Source organism: Lepisosteus platostomus, chromosome 10 (assembly GCF_059453375.1).
Source record: "Lepisosteus platostomus isolate fLepPlt1 chromosome 10, fLepPlt1.hap1, whole genome shotgun sequence".
Taxonomy (NCBI): domain Eukaryota; kingdom Metazoa; phylum Chordata; class Actinopteri; order Semionotiformes; family Lepisosteidae; genus Lepisosteus; species Lepisosteus platostomus.
This window is the reverse complement of record NC_142620.1, coordinates 45,566,617-45,585,186: the sequence shown is the minus strand read 5'-3', so window position 1 is coordinate 45,585,186 and position 18,570 is coordinate 45,566,617. Positions and strand designations below refer to the sequence as shown.

Here is an 18,570-nt window from a genome sequence, read left to right as displayed (position 1 = left end):
CCTCCACCTACTTAGAATTGTTTTCAGGGTCACAAGCATGCTACCACATTTTAGCTAATCAAGTAAAGCAAGGATCTTGTCAAGGCTTCCCTTACTGAGCAGCAAAATTATTTCCCTTTCTACCAGAACACATAGGAGGTTTATTCTGAAAGACTGGGACTTCAAAGCAAAGCATAATACTGGGTATTTGACTACCGAGTTGCTTTGAAAGAATTGTAGGTTTGTTTATAAAGTCAGTTGTTAGTGAACACAAAATGTATTCACCATTTCTCTGCACATAATAGCTGATTTAAAACCCGGTCTCAGAAATTAAAAAAGCAATTTACAGTTTTTGTAATGTGTAAAAACAAAATATAAGGAACATCAATGCAGCCTCGCAGCTTTACTGAATTTGCATAAGCTCTGCAGAAGAGCTGCAAAGGTCATTTGTCTTGGCTTTATGAAAAGGTGACTGTCTTGAACAAATTAGGATGTTTGCAAGCCACTTTTCAGTTTATTAATACTGGATTTACATTTTAAAAAAGTCACTTTGGTCAAAGACTTACTAAATTGATTTACCTTCATGTGGGATTTACATAAATCTTGTCTGAAAAATACACAGAGCTCACTAATGTAATCCCCAATGTTATTTGATATTTTAAGGCAACATTACTGCAGTAAATGGGGTTAAGCATGAAAATCCAAACTTAATCAGTAATATAACAAAATTCAACAAATAGAATTGTGCTAATCGTGCTAACTAAAATGCTCACCCCAGTTTGGAGTGTTTCTTTGTGCTTTTCCCCATTATTTATGCATATTAAAACTACAGTATATTATACCTGCTAAAATTTGATGCACTTTTTGCTGCCCAGATCTAGCCAGAGACACACATGGCTTCAAATCTCAGAACCAAATAGGTGATAAACCAAAAGTGAGGCTTACTCCATTTCTTAGTTCTATTACTGCTTTTACAAAAATGTTAGCCTGTATGATTAACCACTTGTTACACAGGCTTTGTTTCTGACAAATTTGTCATTGCCATCAATTTTAAAGATATAGTGCCCCTGTCAGGGTACTACTTAGGTCTGTGAGATGTTTCTTTGTAAGTTTTATTGTTCAGATTCTCAACAAAAAGAACAATTGCTTTGATGTTTTTTTTTGTTATATAACTATCGTAAGCTGTGTCAGTTTGGGGAATGGTTTCCATAATCTATTATTAGTCATTTTGTCCTGGTTTAGTGGTGACTCCAAACATCACAACTCTATAAGAAGAAGCAAGAAAATAACATCTACTGGGGATACTGTATACTTCTAGGAAAGACAAAAAGAAGCAATGATTCTCAAAATACTTTTTTATTTCATTATCTCTGAGGAATAATGACTGCTACATTCAAATCTGGGTGCTTTTTCAGAATATGATTTTTTTTTCAGAAACCTAAAGTGTCAAATTGTTAAATATGTCATCCACTATGATTCCAATAAACAAATCAGTTTCACCTTAGATAAAAGAATGTATTTAAGTACTGTAGCTCATAACATATACTGTAAGAGTTTTGTTCAATACCACACTTAGAATTTATAAAACTAGTTTTAACTTATTGTTTGAGTCTCAAACTGCATTGGTTTGTGAACTATCTGAGAGCTCTAAAGGGTACTCTAAAACCTTTAGGTGTCCAGTGTGAATCCTGATGGTTAATTAATCATACTTATGAAGCTGAACTGGCTATTTTTTCGTGAATTGTTGGCTAAACAGGTACCTGCAAGATTAGGGTTGTCAGTGCCAGATTCATCTCCAAATGACTTAAACTATAACAATCCAAGCTTTATATGAAAAAGCCATCATGACAACAAATTGATTTTTTTGGACAGCATAAAAGGAGTTCATGAAGAATATAGGGCTAAACAGACAGTTGTGAATTGTAAACTGTAATTGAATTATAAATGCTAAAAAGGAGGAACAAACTAAATGTTTTTTAGTGTGTTGGTGAGAAACCAACAATGTTAGTGTTATAGTGCTAATTTTTCAATGAGTATCCTTTTAGATGATGCCTGGAACAAATCCCAAGATAGATTTCCTTGGGATAAAGTCCAAGGAACTTGACCATGCAGTTTGTGGCGGAGGTTGGCACGAAGAAGCCATTTACACAATAAAATTGCCTTTGTACAAGAATGTCACAGGAGAATCCTGTAAATGTCAGAGGCAGTGCTTTAAATGCCAGTGCATTGACCCTTCTGAACAAATTCTGACACAGGTTAAAAAACTGCCATTGACAGATTACTCACTACGGCATGACTGATGTTTGAATGTTAAGGAATTTATATCTTAAAGCCATTATATAAACATATAATATTTTGCCTGATTCGTGCGTCTCACTGTTTCCAGGCTGCTTATGTCATTACTTTATAACCAAATTATATAGTTGGTAAGAATTTTCTATATCGCGTGAATAGAATTTATATACAATGTTATATGACAATGTTAAATCACTCACTTATATAACACATTTTTATATGGTTTACTTGATCCCATGATCATGATAAATTTAAAAGTATCCAACTTCAGATTCTATTTTCAATTGTTAATCAGAAAACTACAATGCAGCAAGATTGAAATAAAATATTTTTCATGCATTCTTTATTTTGGAACTCTCACTTCTCATATCTTTGTATTTCAAAAGACTTTTTGGAATTTCCAAATAGACATCTTCCATCATAGTACTACATTAATAGCATGCAATTTTCTTATACAGTATAAAGTATTAGAGTTAAATTAGAATGAATGTCCTCTGCATGATCAGTAAAATTCTAAATGAAGCAGTAGGCAAAATGGTTTATATTTAATATGAATCTGACAGATGCTAGCCCCTGACAATGTTCTAAAGAAAGAGTTTTTTGTTCAAACACAAAAGCAGGATTGATTTTCCCTGCTTACCCTGAACTCAGTATCCTAAGTTCTAAAATAGCGGGCTCACTCAAACTCATTAAAGACATGACATCTGCATTCTGCTGGACGCATATCATATGCACACTACAGGTAAAGGACCAGAATTATCTTCTTATTACAGCCCCACTTATTAACTTTGACTGCATATGTATGCATTTGTATGCATACTTCTTTCTGACTGCAGAACTAGCAATTATAGAAACCTATAATTTCACCATAAAAAGGATTCAATCAGATGAACTATCAAAGATCTCTTTAAATCCGCTACTCTAAATGATCATTTTGACTATTTAATAAAGCTCCTCAGATAACAGTCATATTTCAGATTTGCTCCTTTATTCTAAAATATAAAATATGTTCAATTACATATAAATAGTATTAGGTCCAAAATAATTCTTAGCATATTCTATAATATACCAACATAGTATATTTGTTCTATATGAAGGTTATCATTCTGCAAATTTTGTCTGCCAAGGTTACTGTTGCATGCATACTATCTATTGCATGCAGTCAACAAAATAGTTCTGAATGTATTCTGTTTTTGTCTTATGATATTTTATTAAAATTATTTGAAGACCAAAGTTAGTAGTATATTAATGGTGCTTCTTGGTGAAGATTTTTAATGGAAAAAAATCTTAAACTCTCCACTTTCTACATCAATGACAACTAATAAGAGTTTAAACAGACATACTTTCCTCCCATTGTAAGAGGACAGCACAGAATAATTAGGAAGAGAATCCTTAAATGTACAGCTTATTATTTCATACCAAAGGATGTTGATTAAAAAGGCTTGCTTTGATATTTCCACATGCTTTCTACCATATGGGTCTAATTAAACTAAAATGTCTTTTGTGGAGAATGAATTTAAAATATAACTTGAACTCCTATCAATCAGTGTTTTTTTTTCTTCTTCAGTCATCCGTAATTTTTAATTAAAAGTCCCTTGGAATCATAGCTCACACATACCATTTCCAATCTGAAGACTGAGGATGTAACTAGGACACTCATTATGTAGTATATTTTAAATCTACAGATCCCTAACCACCTTTCAATTATCTCCCTTACAATACTTTTGACTGGTCTACAACATAGCTCTGTAAATGTCTGCATGCCAAACAAATCATTCATTGATTTATGAAGTCCAGCAGAAAGAAAAGCAGAAGCACACATTGGCTTTTAGCTTTTTGTAACAAATAAAAAAAATGTTGTTACTTACTGTAGCACTTTTAAAAGGGTAGCCTCATCAGGTTTACTCAATAAGAAATCTTGGAAATAGAATGTCATTTATTCATTCTTCATCATTTTTTGAATGATTAAGAATCCTGTACCATATTTTTGACATCTCTTATACTGACATGGCAGCATATACCCTGTTGTCTCATTCAGCTACTGTATTTCAGATGAATTCATGACTCATTATATACTTACGTTTAATTGCAATATTTGTCAAAACTGCATTTTATTATTTAAATTCTTTTTTTTCTCTCTCTTTTAGGTACTTCATTTCAACTCTGGTAATTCACCCCAACTACAATTAACTTCTGGTGCTATACACCTGACTTTGTATGTCAGCCTTAGCAGGACAGTGATTAGTGAAATTTGACCAGCTTTATTATTTTGATAAGATTTCTTGATGTTTATCCATTGCATATCACAGACATTTTTCACAGTTATTTCTTTATACAACTCACGTGCTGTGCATAACTTTTACAGACAGGTGTCAGCCATAAGACCTTAGTTATCATATAATAAGTATATAAAGCTTCATTCATGCTGTTTTTATTAAAATTCTCCACACTCTGTTCACTTAATCCTATTTTATACTGTATGTGTTGGTCAAAACAAGAAGCACATTCTGGTAGGGGAAATTCATTAACCATGAATGGGTAAAATAATCAAATTCACTTACTCTAAAGAATTCTTTGGTTGAACCTGAGTCCAAGGTGCCATATGCTATTTCAGTTTGTTTGGCGAGATCTTCTGCGCTTTCAATTGGAGAGACCATCCTCTCCACAGTAAGGAAAGCAGCAAGGTTGGCAGTGTAAGATGAAATAATGATCAGTGTAAAAAACCACCACACACCTCCAACAATCCTCCCAGATAAGGACCTAAAATACCACAGAAAGGACAGAAATACATTAGTACATTCAGCTTGGGTGGTAGAGAATGTTACACCAAAAAAAGGTTGTTCAAAATAATGTTTTTTTTTGTATTACTTGAACTTTAAAGGAGCTATTAAGATTCTGTTCACTTTTATTAAAATCAAGACTGCAATATTTGTTGAAAGCAGCAAATAGAAGGCAACTGTTGTCAGCTTGTTGACTTGTTTGAACGCCTTTTCAACACATAGGCAACATTCCCACAACACGCCAGTAATGCCTTCTGGTTTATTATTCTGAATGATGGGACAACAATCTGCATTTTTTATCAAGTTTAATCGGTTCATTTAAGAAGAGGTTTTCTTTCCGTAATACATTATCTGAAGTAATGGATATACTGTTAAAGCAAAAGATCATTACTTAGGTGATTTCAATGACATAAAATGATATAGAAAGCAAGTAAAATAAAAGTATTTAATGACCAGAAAGTTAAAGGAAATATGTATTCCAAGATAAATGTATTAAAAGTTTCTTTTGTGAAGGAGTCTGTTTTGTGTGTAACATCAGCATCTACAAAACAACACACATCTCTGTTTTGTGACGTCAAAAAGTGTTATGGAAAATGTAAGAGTTAACATTATAATTTGATTTGATTTCATTCATGATTATTTCAGAGTACTTTTGGAAGGCTAAGCAGTCAATTTCATTGGCTTTTCAAATACGTAGGATCCAAATCTCAAGGGCATACAGTAGATTCCCCTAATGGAGTACTGCTTTTAAGTTTCAGTGAGTGCATAATAACAATACTTACAGAAAAATTCTTGCTTGAGAATTCACTATACTGAAGCGGAGTGTTATTGCAAGTTTTTTAATGAAACTCACAGCACATCACAGCGAACTGAACTCATCAAAGTAACATCTTAAGTTTAATTACATAAAAACATGGAGGGTAAATATTAATTGAAATATCTTGGCCACTAAAGTAGAAACAAAGCAATGATGGGAAACAAAACTGAAGCCCTAGCATTAAAACAGAATTCTTTGAATACTATGATCACCACAAAATTGGTAAATTGATCTTCATTTTTGTTTTTTAACCCACCATTCATACATTATAAATGTTTAATTTAGCTTCTAGAATAGTCAAACGTTACAGCTAAGGCTATCCAAAAGCATTTCTCTAGATTGTGTAATTCTGACCTAAGCCACCTTACACATAATTGAGGGGAAAAGGCAACAGTGCGACATCATAGAGTTCATAAATGTTTCTAAGGAAAATGTGACCAATGTTAACCAAATAAAATTACATATGAATGCAAAAAAAAAAACAGTACCTTTTGATGACATGTTTGGAGGAAAGCAAGACGTAACCGTGGGTTTGAAGGAAATGAAAAAGAATGAGTAACAAATCAAACACAGAGATAATAATGCATTTAAAAGGCATATGATTACTTTGTCATTGTGAAAGCAATCTGGGTGCTCAAATACCATTTAGCTTTTATACTCCTGACAACTATAGGGAAGCATTAACTTGTAATGATTTCTGCTGTCCATAAAATATCCAAAACTGAACATATTGATTTAAGAATTACCTTTACTGTACCAAACAATAAATAAGACATAATTAATGGTTATTGACCTATAATGATAGAAGCCTTCAGTTAAAAGTGGTGTACTATTCTTTGTAGTGTTGTCTGACTTGACTTAAGCTGTATTCAACTGTATCTCAAAACATCTTCTGATGTTTCTTCTTTTTACATCAAATTTTACATCTTCTGAAAATCTGTAGTCTTCTGCATAAACATTACAGTGAAATTTTCCAAGTAAAATTGCCTCCAAGCAGATTGGATAAACTTCATTACAACTGCAGAAACATTTACTTTTTAGCTGTGTTGTGTGAGGTGACTAGTTGTAGAAATACTCTTAAAGGGTTCTCTGAATGAGATTCATTTCTGAATCATCCCTTTTAATATAGCCTTTGTGTAGTCGATGTGCTTTGGTCTTTGGGAGCAATTTCAAATAGAATAAGACTTACTGTAGGATAAGTGGTTTCATTTTTTTATTCTCAGATTGATCTGCCATCAAACAAATATAGTACATGGTTTAAAATATTATTATTTTTTAAATATTGTCCACCATCAGCTGATTACTGGTGGAAGAGACAAATGCACATGCTGTACAAGAGCTACTGAGTGCCATTTGGCATTGCTTCAAAAGCGTGCCAGTTCAAAAGCTAAACACAATCCCTGTCACCTAACTTAATCATAACCCAATGCCATAAAACAACCAAAAGTGTATGTTTGGAACTAAACATACATGGAAATCTTTAAATGTAACAGATGCCAAATACAGTATAAATTCCTGTTTTGTTTTCGGCTTGCAGACAGCTATTTTGCTGCAGTAGTCCTACCTAGGCAGGCTTTAGAAGTCTGTTACATGGCATGTTAGGAGCTGACATACTGTAGGCTTTCACAGAAATGGGATTCTTAATTGTCCATGAAAATCGAAATGCATCCTACAGCATCTATTCTGTGACAGCTTATCCCTTTGTTCCACATGTTTGAAGGCACAGTGAAAGCTCTGCCTGCTGCAGTAGATTTTGTAGCTGGCAATGGACATAAGGATTAACACAGGGAGTATTAAACCCAATCTTTTTTGCAAATAAATCAAATAATGTATAGTATTATTCAAAGGGAACTATGGGACTTAAACATTAATTAGATAGATTCAACAGTAATTGAAGTCTTATTGTGGTTTTAAATTCTCAGATTTTTAATGTGGCATTCATACGAACATTCTTCCTTTCCCTATCTGTATTTATGCTCTGCTAAATTAACATTTATGACTTCTAAATAGTTAATTTAGAATCCCACATTTTTGTGGTCGATGCAAGTCAGTATACCACTATCAGACCAACCACTTATCTACAGTATGTCATTCTAAAAGTAGTTATGCTATGCTACTGCTTCTTGAGCATACTGATATATCTCATCCAGAGCATGAATAACTATTTAGTTCATAACAACTGAAATAACAATAATGATGATGGTTTTATATAGAACTTTTCTCATCAAGACATCTCAAAGATAAGCCGTATTTAATTAATCTTGAGGCATTTCAATAACCCATAGAACAGTTGTCTCCTTGCAGGAGAAACAGATACATACGGTACTGCAAACAGTGATGGATGACAAGATGTTGTTCAAAGGGGCCCTAATTAAGTAACACCCGACTTCAGAAAGTAATAACAGATTGAACAATGACACTTCCTGTGAGGTACAGTGAAAAGGGATGCAGCATGAAAAATAATAACAGTAAATAAATAACAGCTTAAAATTAAATGATGCACTGAATGTTGGAAAAGAAGAAAACAAAAGACATGACAGAGCTCAGAATGAGTGAAAAAAAGCCATCCTGATGTGGCAATGTGCTTGAAGGCGCTTCATCAGAGTGCTGATGCTAAGATGGGGGAGGGTATTCAACTTTTTAGTCCTCCACCTTAAATACATTATATGCACCAAGCTGATGACCGTAAAATGGGATATGCAGCAAAAACACGGTAGCCCTCCAAGTGTCGTAGAAAGAGAAACAGAAATTGACCCTATGCATTTTACAGTCTCCGGCATGGTGTATATAAGTTATTTGTGGATTGCAATGCATGACTGCAAGCATGGAGCCTAGATGATGAATTTTAATAAATGGGGGTTGGGGAAGAAGCAAATTAAAAGAAAATGGAGTAGGAAAAAAATAACATATATGCACCATGGCATCAGCTTTTATGACCATAAAATGCAAAAAGGTGATGGATGTTAATGAAGAACCAACCTTGGTGAAATATCGCATCCTTGCTGCATAAAGGCTCCCAGGGAGAACCAGAGACTATTAAAAATTCCAAAGTCGTTTGGAGGGTCCGGAGGGGTCTGGGGGTCTCTTGCTTCATCACTGTCATCCAAATGCCACTCGTAGGGACTGAATCGGCTGACCAGGAAGAGGACCACACTGACTCCAATATAGGCAAACACTATACACATCCAAATTTCATAGGCCAAAGGGTCCAGGAAGGAGAACACTCCAGGTTTGGACTTTTGAGGCTTCTTTATCATAATGGAGATTCCCAAGCTCATAAAGGGTTTAGAAAAGTCAATCACTTCTTCTCGTACCAGTGTTATAGTAAGAGGTGCAACGGCTATATCTGCTCTCTGGAAATGGGAACACGTACAGTATGCATTAGTCTTCAGTTGTTAATAACTTTTGACAGTAACAATATATTTCCGAGACATTAGTTAGAGGCTGATACAGTGCCCAAAAGTGATTTTAAATTGTGTTTAGAATATTCATAACCCTACATTATTGCTTTGCTTTTTTTATTTCTTAAATCTTAAATTGGTAATCATATGAATTACAGAATTCTCAAGCATTAGCTCTTCCTTTCCCCCAGAGAGCTGTACTGTATATTGTTACTTATTATCATGCTCATCTGAACTAATCTGGTCATCTCCTTTAAAGTAGCCACGTGAATAGCTTGAGTACTTTAAATATTGCCCGATTGGATTAGATTGCACTCTTGTGAAGCTATTAGATGGAGCAAAAAAACAAAACAACAAGCAAAACAAAGTCTGTTGCATTTTTACCCTTTCCTCCTGTACAAAAAAGTCCATTCACCAGAAATCAGTATCTCATTCTCGTCATACTGTATGTCATTATTTACAAAAAGTGCAAGTACAGTACTAGGTTTTTTATGTCAATGTGGATGTGACATGATCTACAGTTTTTTTTTTTTAAATCCAACCTTGGTTAGCCAATGCCTTTAAGAAGCCTGTCGCTTACAAGACATTTATGACTTATACATTATGTCACAAATGGTATACTTATTAATTGCAAGACAGAACCAAGTTTTAAAAAGGAAGACCTGATAATGAGATTTGGTTGGTGCATTCAAAATGTTTATTTTTGTAGACTAATAAAACCCCTTTGGTAGGTGTACCTAGCCAAGCAGTGATCAAACCTGCAGGTTCTAAAATGCAAGAAGTCAGATAAAATCAAAACCTTAAGTGCATTAATACCATAAAACCCTTAATCTCCAGATGTCTACCTCAATCACAGTACTGAAAACATAGATACATTTTAAGATGTTAGGCAAGTCATTTTACTAAAGATGAAGTTAAGAGCATGAAACCAATACATTTATAAGTATAAAATGGCACATAACTATTTACCTTTAGCCAGAATGACTTTGCAAAAGGACAAATCTATACAGGGTGAATTAAGCACCCCAGGTTTAAAATGTCCATATCACTATAGAGCTGCATCTCGATGTATAAAACACACATCTAGCATACACTGCCTTGCAAAAGTATTCACAGCCCTCCTGTGGTCTCCCATCTTTTGGAAATTATTAAATGATATAGACACATTTTTAAACATGTCTGGCTTGATGCAATGTTGCCCATTCATTTTCGCAGATTTGCTCAAGCTCCTTCATGTTGCTTGCGTTTCTCAATAGGTTTCAAATCAAGACTGACCGAGCCACTCAACCTCTTAAGAAAGACATTTACCTTTTCAATTTTGCTAAAAAGTGAATTTTCATCTCATTTTTCAGTCTTTAGGAGACAGAAACAGGTTTTCATCTAGCATTTGCCTGTACTCAGCTCTGTCCATTTTTCCTTCAATTCTAATTAGTTTTCTAGTCCTTGCTGAGGAAGCATTCCCATAGCATGAAGCTGCCACCACCATGCTTGACTGTAAAGATGGCATTGACTCGGTGCTGTGCTGTGTGGGTTTAGAGCCATTTGTAACGTTTTACGATTACACCACCAAGTTCCAATTTTGTCTGAACACAAAACCTCCTGCCACATGTTAACAGTTTTTTTTAAATCAACCTTGTGTAGCCAATCCCTTTAAGAAGCCTGTAATTTGCGGAGTAAAACTCTCTAAAAGTCTCAAAGCTTACACATCTGATATGAATTATATATACATACAGATGATCATGTTATCACACCTTATATTCTCTTGGTCTTTTAAGTTCCAGCTCGAGGAAAATGTTGCCACTCTGCCATACAGTCTAGCTTTGTAAAGTGACTAGGAGATTGTTGACCCAGAGATATTTTCTCCATCTCAGCCACTGAACCATTGAGCCATTGAAAGCCGTGTTTCAAAGTTGTTTGTTGGCCTCACAGTGGCATCCCTCACCATTTTCCTCCTTGCCCAACTGCTCAATTTGCCTAATCTAGACAGTGTCTATGTGTTTGAATTGACTGTGGAATTGACAGGGATCTTCAGTGACTGTGATTTTTTTCTACACTTATGATTTGTGCTTTTCATTGACATTATCCCTGACTTGCTTTGAAAGTTCCCAAGTCTTCCTGATTGAGCCTTTTCACTATATGACCAAGGAACCAAGAAAAAGGTGTTTTTTTATTCTGAAATCATAGGAACCACTACTAATTACACTCAGAGCTCATTCAATTAGATGTGCCTCAGCAAAGGGTTTGAATATTTATGTAATCATGACATTTCCATTTTTCTCATATTAAATATCTGTTTACTTTTCTGTTTTTCTGCTTTGAATTTATTCAGTAGGTTGTTTTATTTAACAAATATTAATTGCTGCTACAAAGTGTCATTACTCCAAGCTTCAGCGCAACAAACTGTACAGAAAAAATGTTCATGCACATTGTATATCATGTACTGTACATATAATGCATGTGTCATACATGGAAAGCTAATTAATGGTCTAAATGATTTGCAGTGTAAAACTCTGCAAAGTTTCAAAGCTTACACAGCTGACATGAATTCTTACAGATGATTATATTCTCTTGGTCTATTCGTTCCAGCACCAGAAAAACATAATTTTAAACAGTAAACTATAAACAATTTACGGAGACATATAGTATACTGTATCCAACAGGTGTATTCATCAGGTTACATTTAGACTCCTGTTACCTGCAAAGCTAAAGTTAATGCCAAAGTTAAAGTTCCATGTACTATTTTTTTAAGTGATGACTTGTTGCCAGAATATATTTTAAAGATCTCTCAATTCTTAAAAGAATAATAACTTTGTGTGCTATTAATTGCATTATGAACAAGCTAGGTGAAATCCATGAATCACTAAGACGTCTGCTCTTCATCTGTTGTAGTTTCTACAGTACAGTACAGTATATGATGCTGATCATTACAGGTCATGTTGATAACATTATGAAAAAACTAGTTACTGTAGTTCCTATGTGATGAATGCTCGAGTTATAAACCAATTTGTTAATTACAATAACATTTAATTACACCATGTTCTTACCTGCAATATTTGTAGGCATAGAAGAAACTTCCAAACAGTACATCACTAAAAGAACTCTGTATGTGTTACAAAAATAATCTTCACTATAGTTATATAGAGTTTTGTTTTGAATTAGAAAGCTGAACTGATATTGACTGAAATATAGAGATTGTTCCCGACTTTATTTTAATTTAATTATTATTTAATTATTATATTATATTAATTATTATATTTTTAATTTCTAACTTCATAAGTTAATATCCAATGCAAAATGAACTTACTTTTTGCTATTTTTTTAATTTGTGAAATAAGTTATATTTATATAATTTGACATACATAAAGCTCTTTGGAAGATGATTTTCTTTTACTATCAGAAGTCAAATATTAAAGTGCAAATATTGGGGTTTGTATTTGTTATTGTAGGCCTGGTATTCCGTAGTAAAAAATAATTTATTTCTGAAATACTGTATTTGATGGCATCAGCTATGCTGCACAGATACTTTTCAGATCAAATATTGGTTGCTTATGATTTACAGTAGTTAAATCATGTCAGCTGAATCTTAATTAACATTCAGATAGCATGCCAATGGAGTACAGGACAATACATAATAATTATTTAGCACTGTGCAATCCTATAGTAACCTCCACAGCATGTACAAAGTAAGCCATACAGTATATTCACTCCTGATTTAACTGTAATATGATCAAAATATTGGGGGTGCTTGACACACACAGCATCCATAAACTAGATTTTATACTGTAAACACTAAATGTTTTGCTGGTCTATTCTAATGAGGTGTTGTAATGCAGTCAATAAATATTGACTTTAATAATGTAATAAAGGGCACAAATGTACATAACCTTTAAAAAACAACCAAACATAGTTTAATTTATAAGTCTGTCAAAAGGTCAGAAGCCATTAGAATCAAACATTCAGCTGATCTTTTGTTGCACAGATGTGGTGTTTCAAAGGAGTTTTGACTTCTCATGTAACAGGCTAATGAGGGTATTGCTTTTTTGTCCATTGTTTTTGAGAGTATAATTTTTCATTTTCAAGAATAATGTTCTCCCCTTAGTGCATCTAAGCAGACAATCGTTTTCACTGATGGCCGGAAAATTGAACAGATATGGTTCCCTAAACTTTATATGTTTCCACCATGTATAAAGTAAACCACTATGTGATTGCTTCTCTATTGTTAGAAATCTGAAATCAGGAGATCTAAAGGAAAATATGATAATTCAGAGTTAGGAGCTGAATACTCTTGAAATATTCCAAGGTTATCTAAAATAACTGGATAGAAAAAAAGATCTATAAAAATATATTAACTTTTCAAAAGTGGGATTTCATAATACCACACTAAACCAGAGCCTACTGTATTTAGGAAAGCTGAACTTATAGCAGAGCGAAAGAAACCAACCATTCTTTAAACAAAAAAAAATAGGCAAATGACTGTAACAAGCAAATAAAATAAAAAAAAGGTTTATACTAAAAATGTACTGTATATGTTGTTTCATAGTCCACATTTCCCAAATGTTGGTTCTGGTGCAATTCACAACTCCCATTCTTGGTGTCTCAGATGGTAACAATCTACAGTTTTGCAAGGAGAATCCTTTATCTAACTATCACCAAGAGTTCATAGATGAAGATTTAAATCATGGCATCATAGTATTTACTTCACTGAGACACATCTTGTACATTTTGACATGATTCAGGTGTTGAACAGAAATACAGAATCTGAGGATTGATTATAAAATGAGCAGTCCTACTACTTACCCCGTATACCAGTTCACCCACCATCCCATTCCACGTCTTAGTTTCTGGGTCCCGTGCACCATACTTTCCATCCGTTACAATAGACAATTTGTATTTTATCCCGACATGTTTTGCAATTTCGGAAGCTAAATCGACACAGTAGCCTTCATATTTTTCATTTCCTTCCAGATGATCACTGTTTTTCTTATACATCACATATGGAGCTTCCTGTTAATTAAACATATGCTAATTTATAGTTACACATTCATTACATATCAGACATTTCTCCCATGTATTGTAACAGTCCATAATTCATCACATGCTTTCATGCTTGGATGACATACTTGGGTGATGTACAACCCCACAAACAGGAGCTTTATTAAGCGGGTTTCAAAGCTGATTCAGAAACAAATGCAGGAAGCCCCCATTTTTTAAAAGAAAAGTAAAGTGAAATGTTAAGACTGGATAGCTGGAAAGGGGCATGAGGTTGTGCTTCACAAGTCTTCGAATTCTAATTTGTTTAACTTTCTGATATGGACAAAATGTGGTCATTTGCATTTGTTCTGTATAGATTCAAGGGATATTGACCGGATATTTCTACATTCATAAAGTAAATCGCAGTGACTGACGAGGGATGAGAAGTATCAGTAGTAACAAAGTGCAGCACATTGCATCAATGTGCATGAACATTGTGCATTGTTCCAACTACAATAACTTATCTCCATAGTTATAATTCAAAAAGTAATATCTTACATTTTTAAAATACACAAGGAAAATAGTATGTGCCTTCTTACTTCAAAGACACACTGCAGCATTTGCATATCATTAAAAAATGCTCATAGAGAAGAATACATTCTCCAATTGGAGCAGAGAATAGTTAGGATGTCATTGGGGGTTAGCAATGGTTTTAACATTTTTCTGTGCTCAATGTGCCCTTTCTCCTCTACATAAAATCAAAAGTACTTTCCCTTGATATGGCCAAGGTATTGACACTAGTACACACTAGTAAAATATGGTCTTTATGACCATATGATTTTAAGAATTTAAAGAAATACAATAATACAGAACAACAAAAGCATATCTCAATATCCAGTGAATTTATTTGCTTTTGGAACCAACACCTCCTGGAACTGTTTATAAAGTACTGTATTTAGATTTCTATTAGTGTCTTAAATCTTTGTAAGTCCTTCTTATAAAGAAAGACATGGTTAAGTCAGTCCATAAAGACAGTACTTTGGTGTAGATACAATTTAAAAAGAGAAAATATTCCATTATAATCAGATTAGACACGTTTTGTCCAATTATTGGCTTCAATGTAAAAAAAACATGCAAAAAAGACATGATAAGGATGGAAACGTAATATCCAAAATACAGTGAAAGCACAGTTAACACACTTTAAATAGAATGCTACCAGAATAACTTAAAGTTAACTTTTAGCATATAACTGGAAATCTAAGTCAGCATGGAAATTCAGGAAAAGAACCCCTAATTCAAAGCAGAACTCCCAGAACACAATGCAAAATAGATTTGAGCGAAGAAATAAAAACCAAGGAGCAGAGACTGAAGTTGTTTATGTCTTCACTCAAGAAATGATTATTTTGCATTACCAGTACAGTGCAGAGCCAGAAACCATTGCCATTTTGCTGGTTTGCCTAGGAATTCTATCCCATTTGTCACTGACCATTTACTTGATGATGAGCTACTTACGCAATTTATGTCTCAGTAGTTTGGTCAAACCCTAATTAAGGTAAAGAAGAGGCATGATTCGAAAAGTGAGCTTCATTGGTGTGTAACTCACTTGGCTGAGGAGAATAACAACTCGTGCGTAAGAATGGGGCTGTCAGAGGCACTCCTTTAATGAAGGAGGAGCCAAGGATATGCTAGGAGGATCAAAAGGGGTAGAGGGCGGGATGCAAAAACTAAAAATGCAAGCGCGTAAGAAAGAAGCATAATATTTAAGCGGAAAGTGGGTGAGATTTGGGATTTTGCCTTCCTCCTAAGCTTTTGCTTAAAACTAACTACAGTATATTAAATGAATGAAACATTACCGTGACTATTACCATTACCAAAGCCGTTATTGTGATGTCACTGCTACAACAGGCCACTGGTATGGAGAATCAAAATGCTTTGACACCCACACGGATACAGTTGAAACACTCTTTACTCGACTGTTTGAACATGTAATGAGTGGGTGGAAAGCAAGAAATCAACAAGTTCTACCCTCCCAGGACAGAATGTATCGAATCATAGAATCAACACCTTGACCTTGAGTGGCAGAATTAGTGAAACATTTAAACAGCATGGAAAGTGTACCATGATAGTAGTGACCACAATTGTTCGGTTTTCCACAGAAGATGTGTCGTTGGTGACCTGCTGATCCATAATATATACAAATCTTTCATATTCGTTCCAGTACCCGATCTGAAAGCAACACAAACATTATTATTTATTGTCGTTATGGACCTCAGAAAAAAGGGGACATTAAAAAATGAGGATGTGCTCACATTTTTTTTGTTATTGCATTCACCACCACACACATTTTAAATTGTCTTGACTCGTTCAGTGCTTAATGTTAAAACTGTGCCCGCAAGACACACCAGGAATAAAGCACAGTGAACGGTTGGTGCCTGACCTCAGCTGACCCAGTACTGGAACAAAGCACTGAAACTCAGTGTAGTGAGCTATTACTGTGCTATTCTTTCAGCTTCTAAAATCCCTTTTAGAAGGGGCCCATGTAGTGTGGAATGTTTCCTGGTTTTGCTATAGTGAAAAACCTGATCACTTCTTAAATCTCAAAGCTTGAAAATGAGAGCTTGACTGAAACTTACTCATTTGTGGTAACGACCTTTGTAGAAGGATGAAGGAAAGCTAAGGGCCCTTTCATTTATATCCTACAAATCTCCTCTTCAGTCTCTACGGAAGTGTATTTCAAAATGACATCTTAATGTTTAATCCAGCACTCTCATTTAAACACAAAGCATCATTTTACCTGCAGCACTCAAAAATTCAAGAATACACAGCTGAACACTGGAAAACTAGAGCCAAGGAAACCTTTTCAAAGAAATGTTATGAAATTGATTTTCCCCTATGATATTTAACAGTGGTACACTTCATAGGTAGGGGGGCCAAAATGTTTGTAACATAAAGGCTAGGACACTGACAACCTCCTCTACCTCTCTGACTTGCTTACAGTATTGTAGGTGAGCAGCAGGGAAGAATCAAATAATACATCAACCTGACAGGTTCTGTCTTTCTTCTTTCCTTTATCTGGCTATGTAAGAAACTCTGACTAAAGATAGCTACTGTATATTTGTGCTGGGGTGCTAAGTGATTGTATAAAACATTTTTCTTAAGTATAAATTACAGTTCACGTTGTTCAGTGCCACCAAGTCCAACAGCGGTTTGCTTGTTTACGACCCATTCAATTTTACTGTTTTTATTCACATATAAGCTTTGTACTGTTGCATTGCCCTAAAAACAGACACCTTTAAATGATCAGAACACACACGCAATCAAAAATGCTATTCATTAAAGTGGAAGGAAATGCATTGATCTTTGTTTCTTTCTTCAGCAGGTGGGCAAGATAATTGCAATTACCATTCAAAATATCGTAATTTGCATCAGTCTTGTTGGGATTATGTCTTGCAATTGTATACACAATTAACATATATACTTCCCACTAATGTGCCTATCCTAAAGAAAACTCCCCCACCTTTCTAAGAATGAAGGATTCCAGGCTTAATCAGATTCTAACATAGGGCAACATGTTGCAAAGTATGTGCCATTTATTCTGGCAAGTTTCTATTTTAATGGTGGGTTTGAATCGCACTACAATTAGGCACGATTACAGCAATTTGCTTGATGTGCAATATGATCAATTGGAATGTAAATAACATATTCTACACTGAACAAGAGGAACAAAAATATTTTTTGTACATTGTTGATCAGTGGAGATTTAGAAATGTCACATTGATACCCAGATGCTTTAATGCTATGTTCTATTCTTTTCATTACTTTTTTGGTAGATCTTTAAAATGAAAATACCAGTCATAAAATGGTATTTTTATGGAAAATAAGGCATCTTGGTAGGCACATAAGTCAGTCCCGGTCCAGGTTTTTTCATCTATTGATTTAGGAAATGAACTTGGATCGAAAACAATGGGAAGATATATTATTCACTGCCAATATGGATCACTGCACTAAATAGTAATAATGAGATAATAATTAGACTCATTATAAAGAACACCGTGTGTAAGACTTTAAAACATATGATTTACAGTCACATGTGGCAATTAATCTCAAATGTGAAGAATGCTTTCATCCTGGAGATGTCTCTGGATGTGAGCTCAGACCCAGTATGGTATTTTTACCTTCCGGGGCCCTCCTGGTTTCATCTCATACACGTCGATGGTGTAGTTAGATCTTCTGCCAAAGTTGTCAAACTGGATGTTCCCAGTCATACCTTGTACTTGTACCTGCCATGCATAAAGGAAACAAAAATAAAGCCAAAGATATTCCCTGG

At 34.4% G+C, this 18,570-nt stretch overlaps 1 protein-coding gene across 4 annotated transcripts in view; it reads right to left on the bottom strand.

The window, feature by feature from the left end:
• The window catches only part of LOC148653797 (glutamate receptor 3), a 137,468-nt gene that overhangs the window by 21,561 nt on the left and 97,337 nt on the right, over positions 1–18,570 (bottom strand). For all 4 annotated transcript variants that reach the window (XR_015924842.1, XM_088596731.1, XM_088596729.1 and 1 more), the window contains exons 8-12: positions 18,419–18,523; positions 16,362–16,469; positions 14,070–14,276; positions 8,851–9,224; positions 4,836–5,034 (exon numbers count right to left, since the gene is read on the bottom strand). Coding sequence is in view for 3 of the 4 variants with exons in the window: in XM_088596731.1 (XP_088452857.1) it covers positions 4,836–5,034; positions 8,851–9,224; positions 14,070–14,276; positions 16,362–16,469; positions 18,419–18,523 (993 nt within the window). In the remaining variant the exon portion in view is untranslated. The remainder of the gene's footprint in view (positions 1–4,835; positions 5,035–8,850; positions 9,225–14,069; positions 14,277–16,361; positions 16,470–18,418; positions 18,524–18,570) is intronic.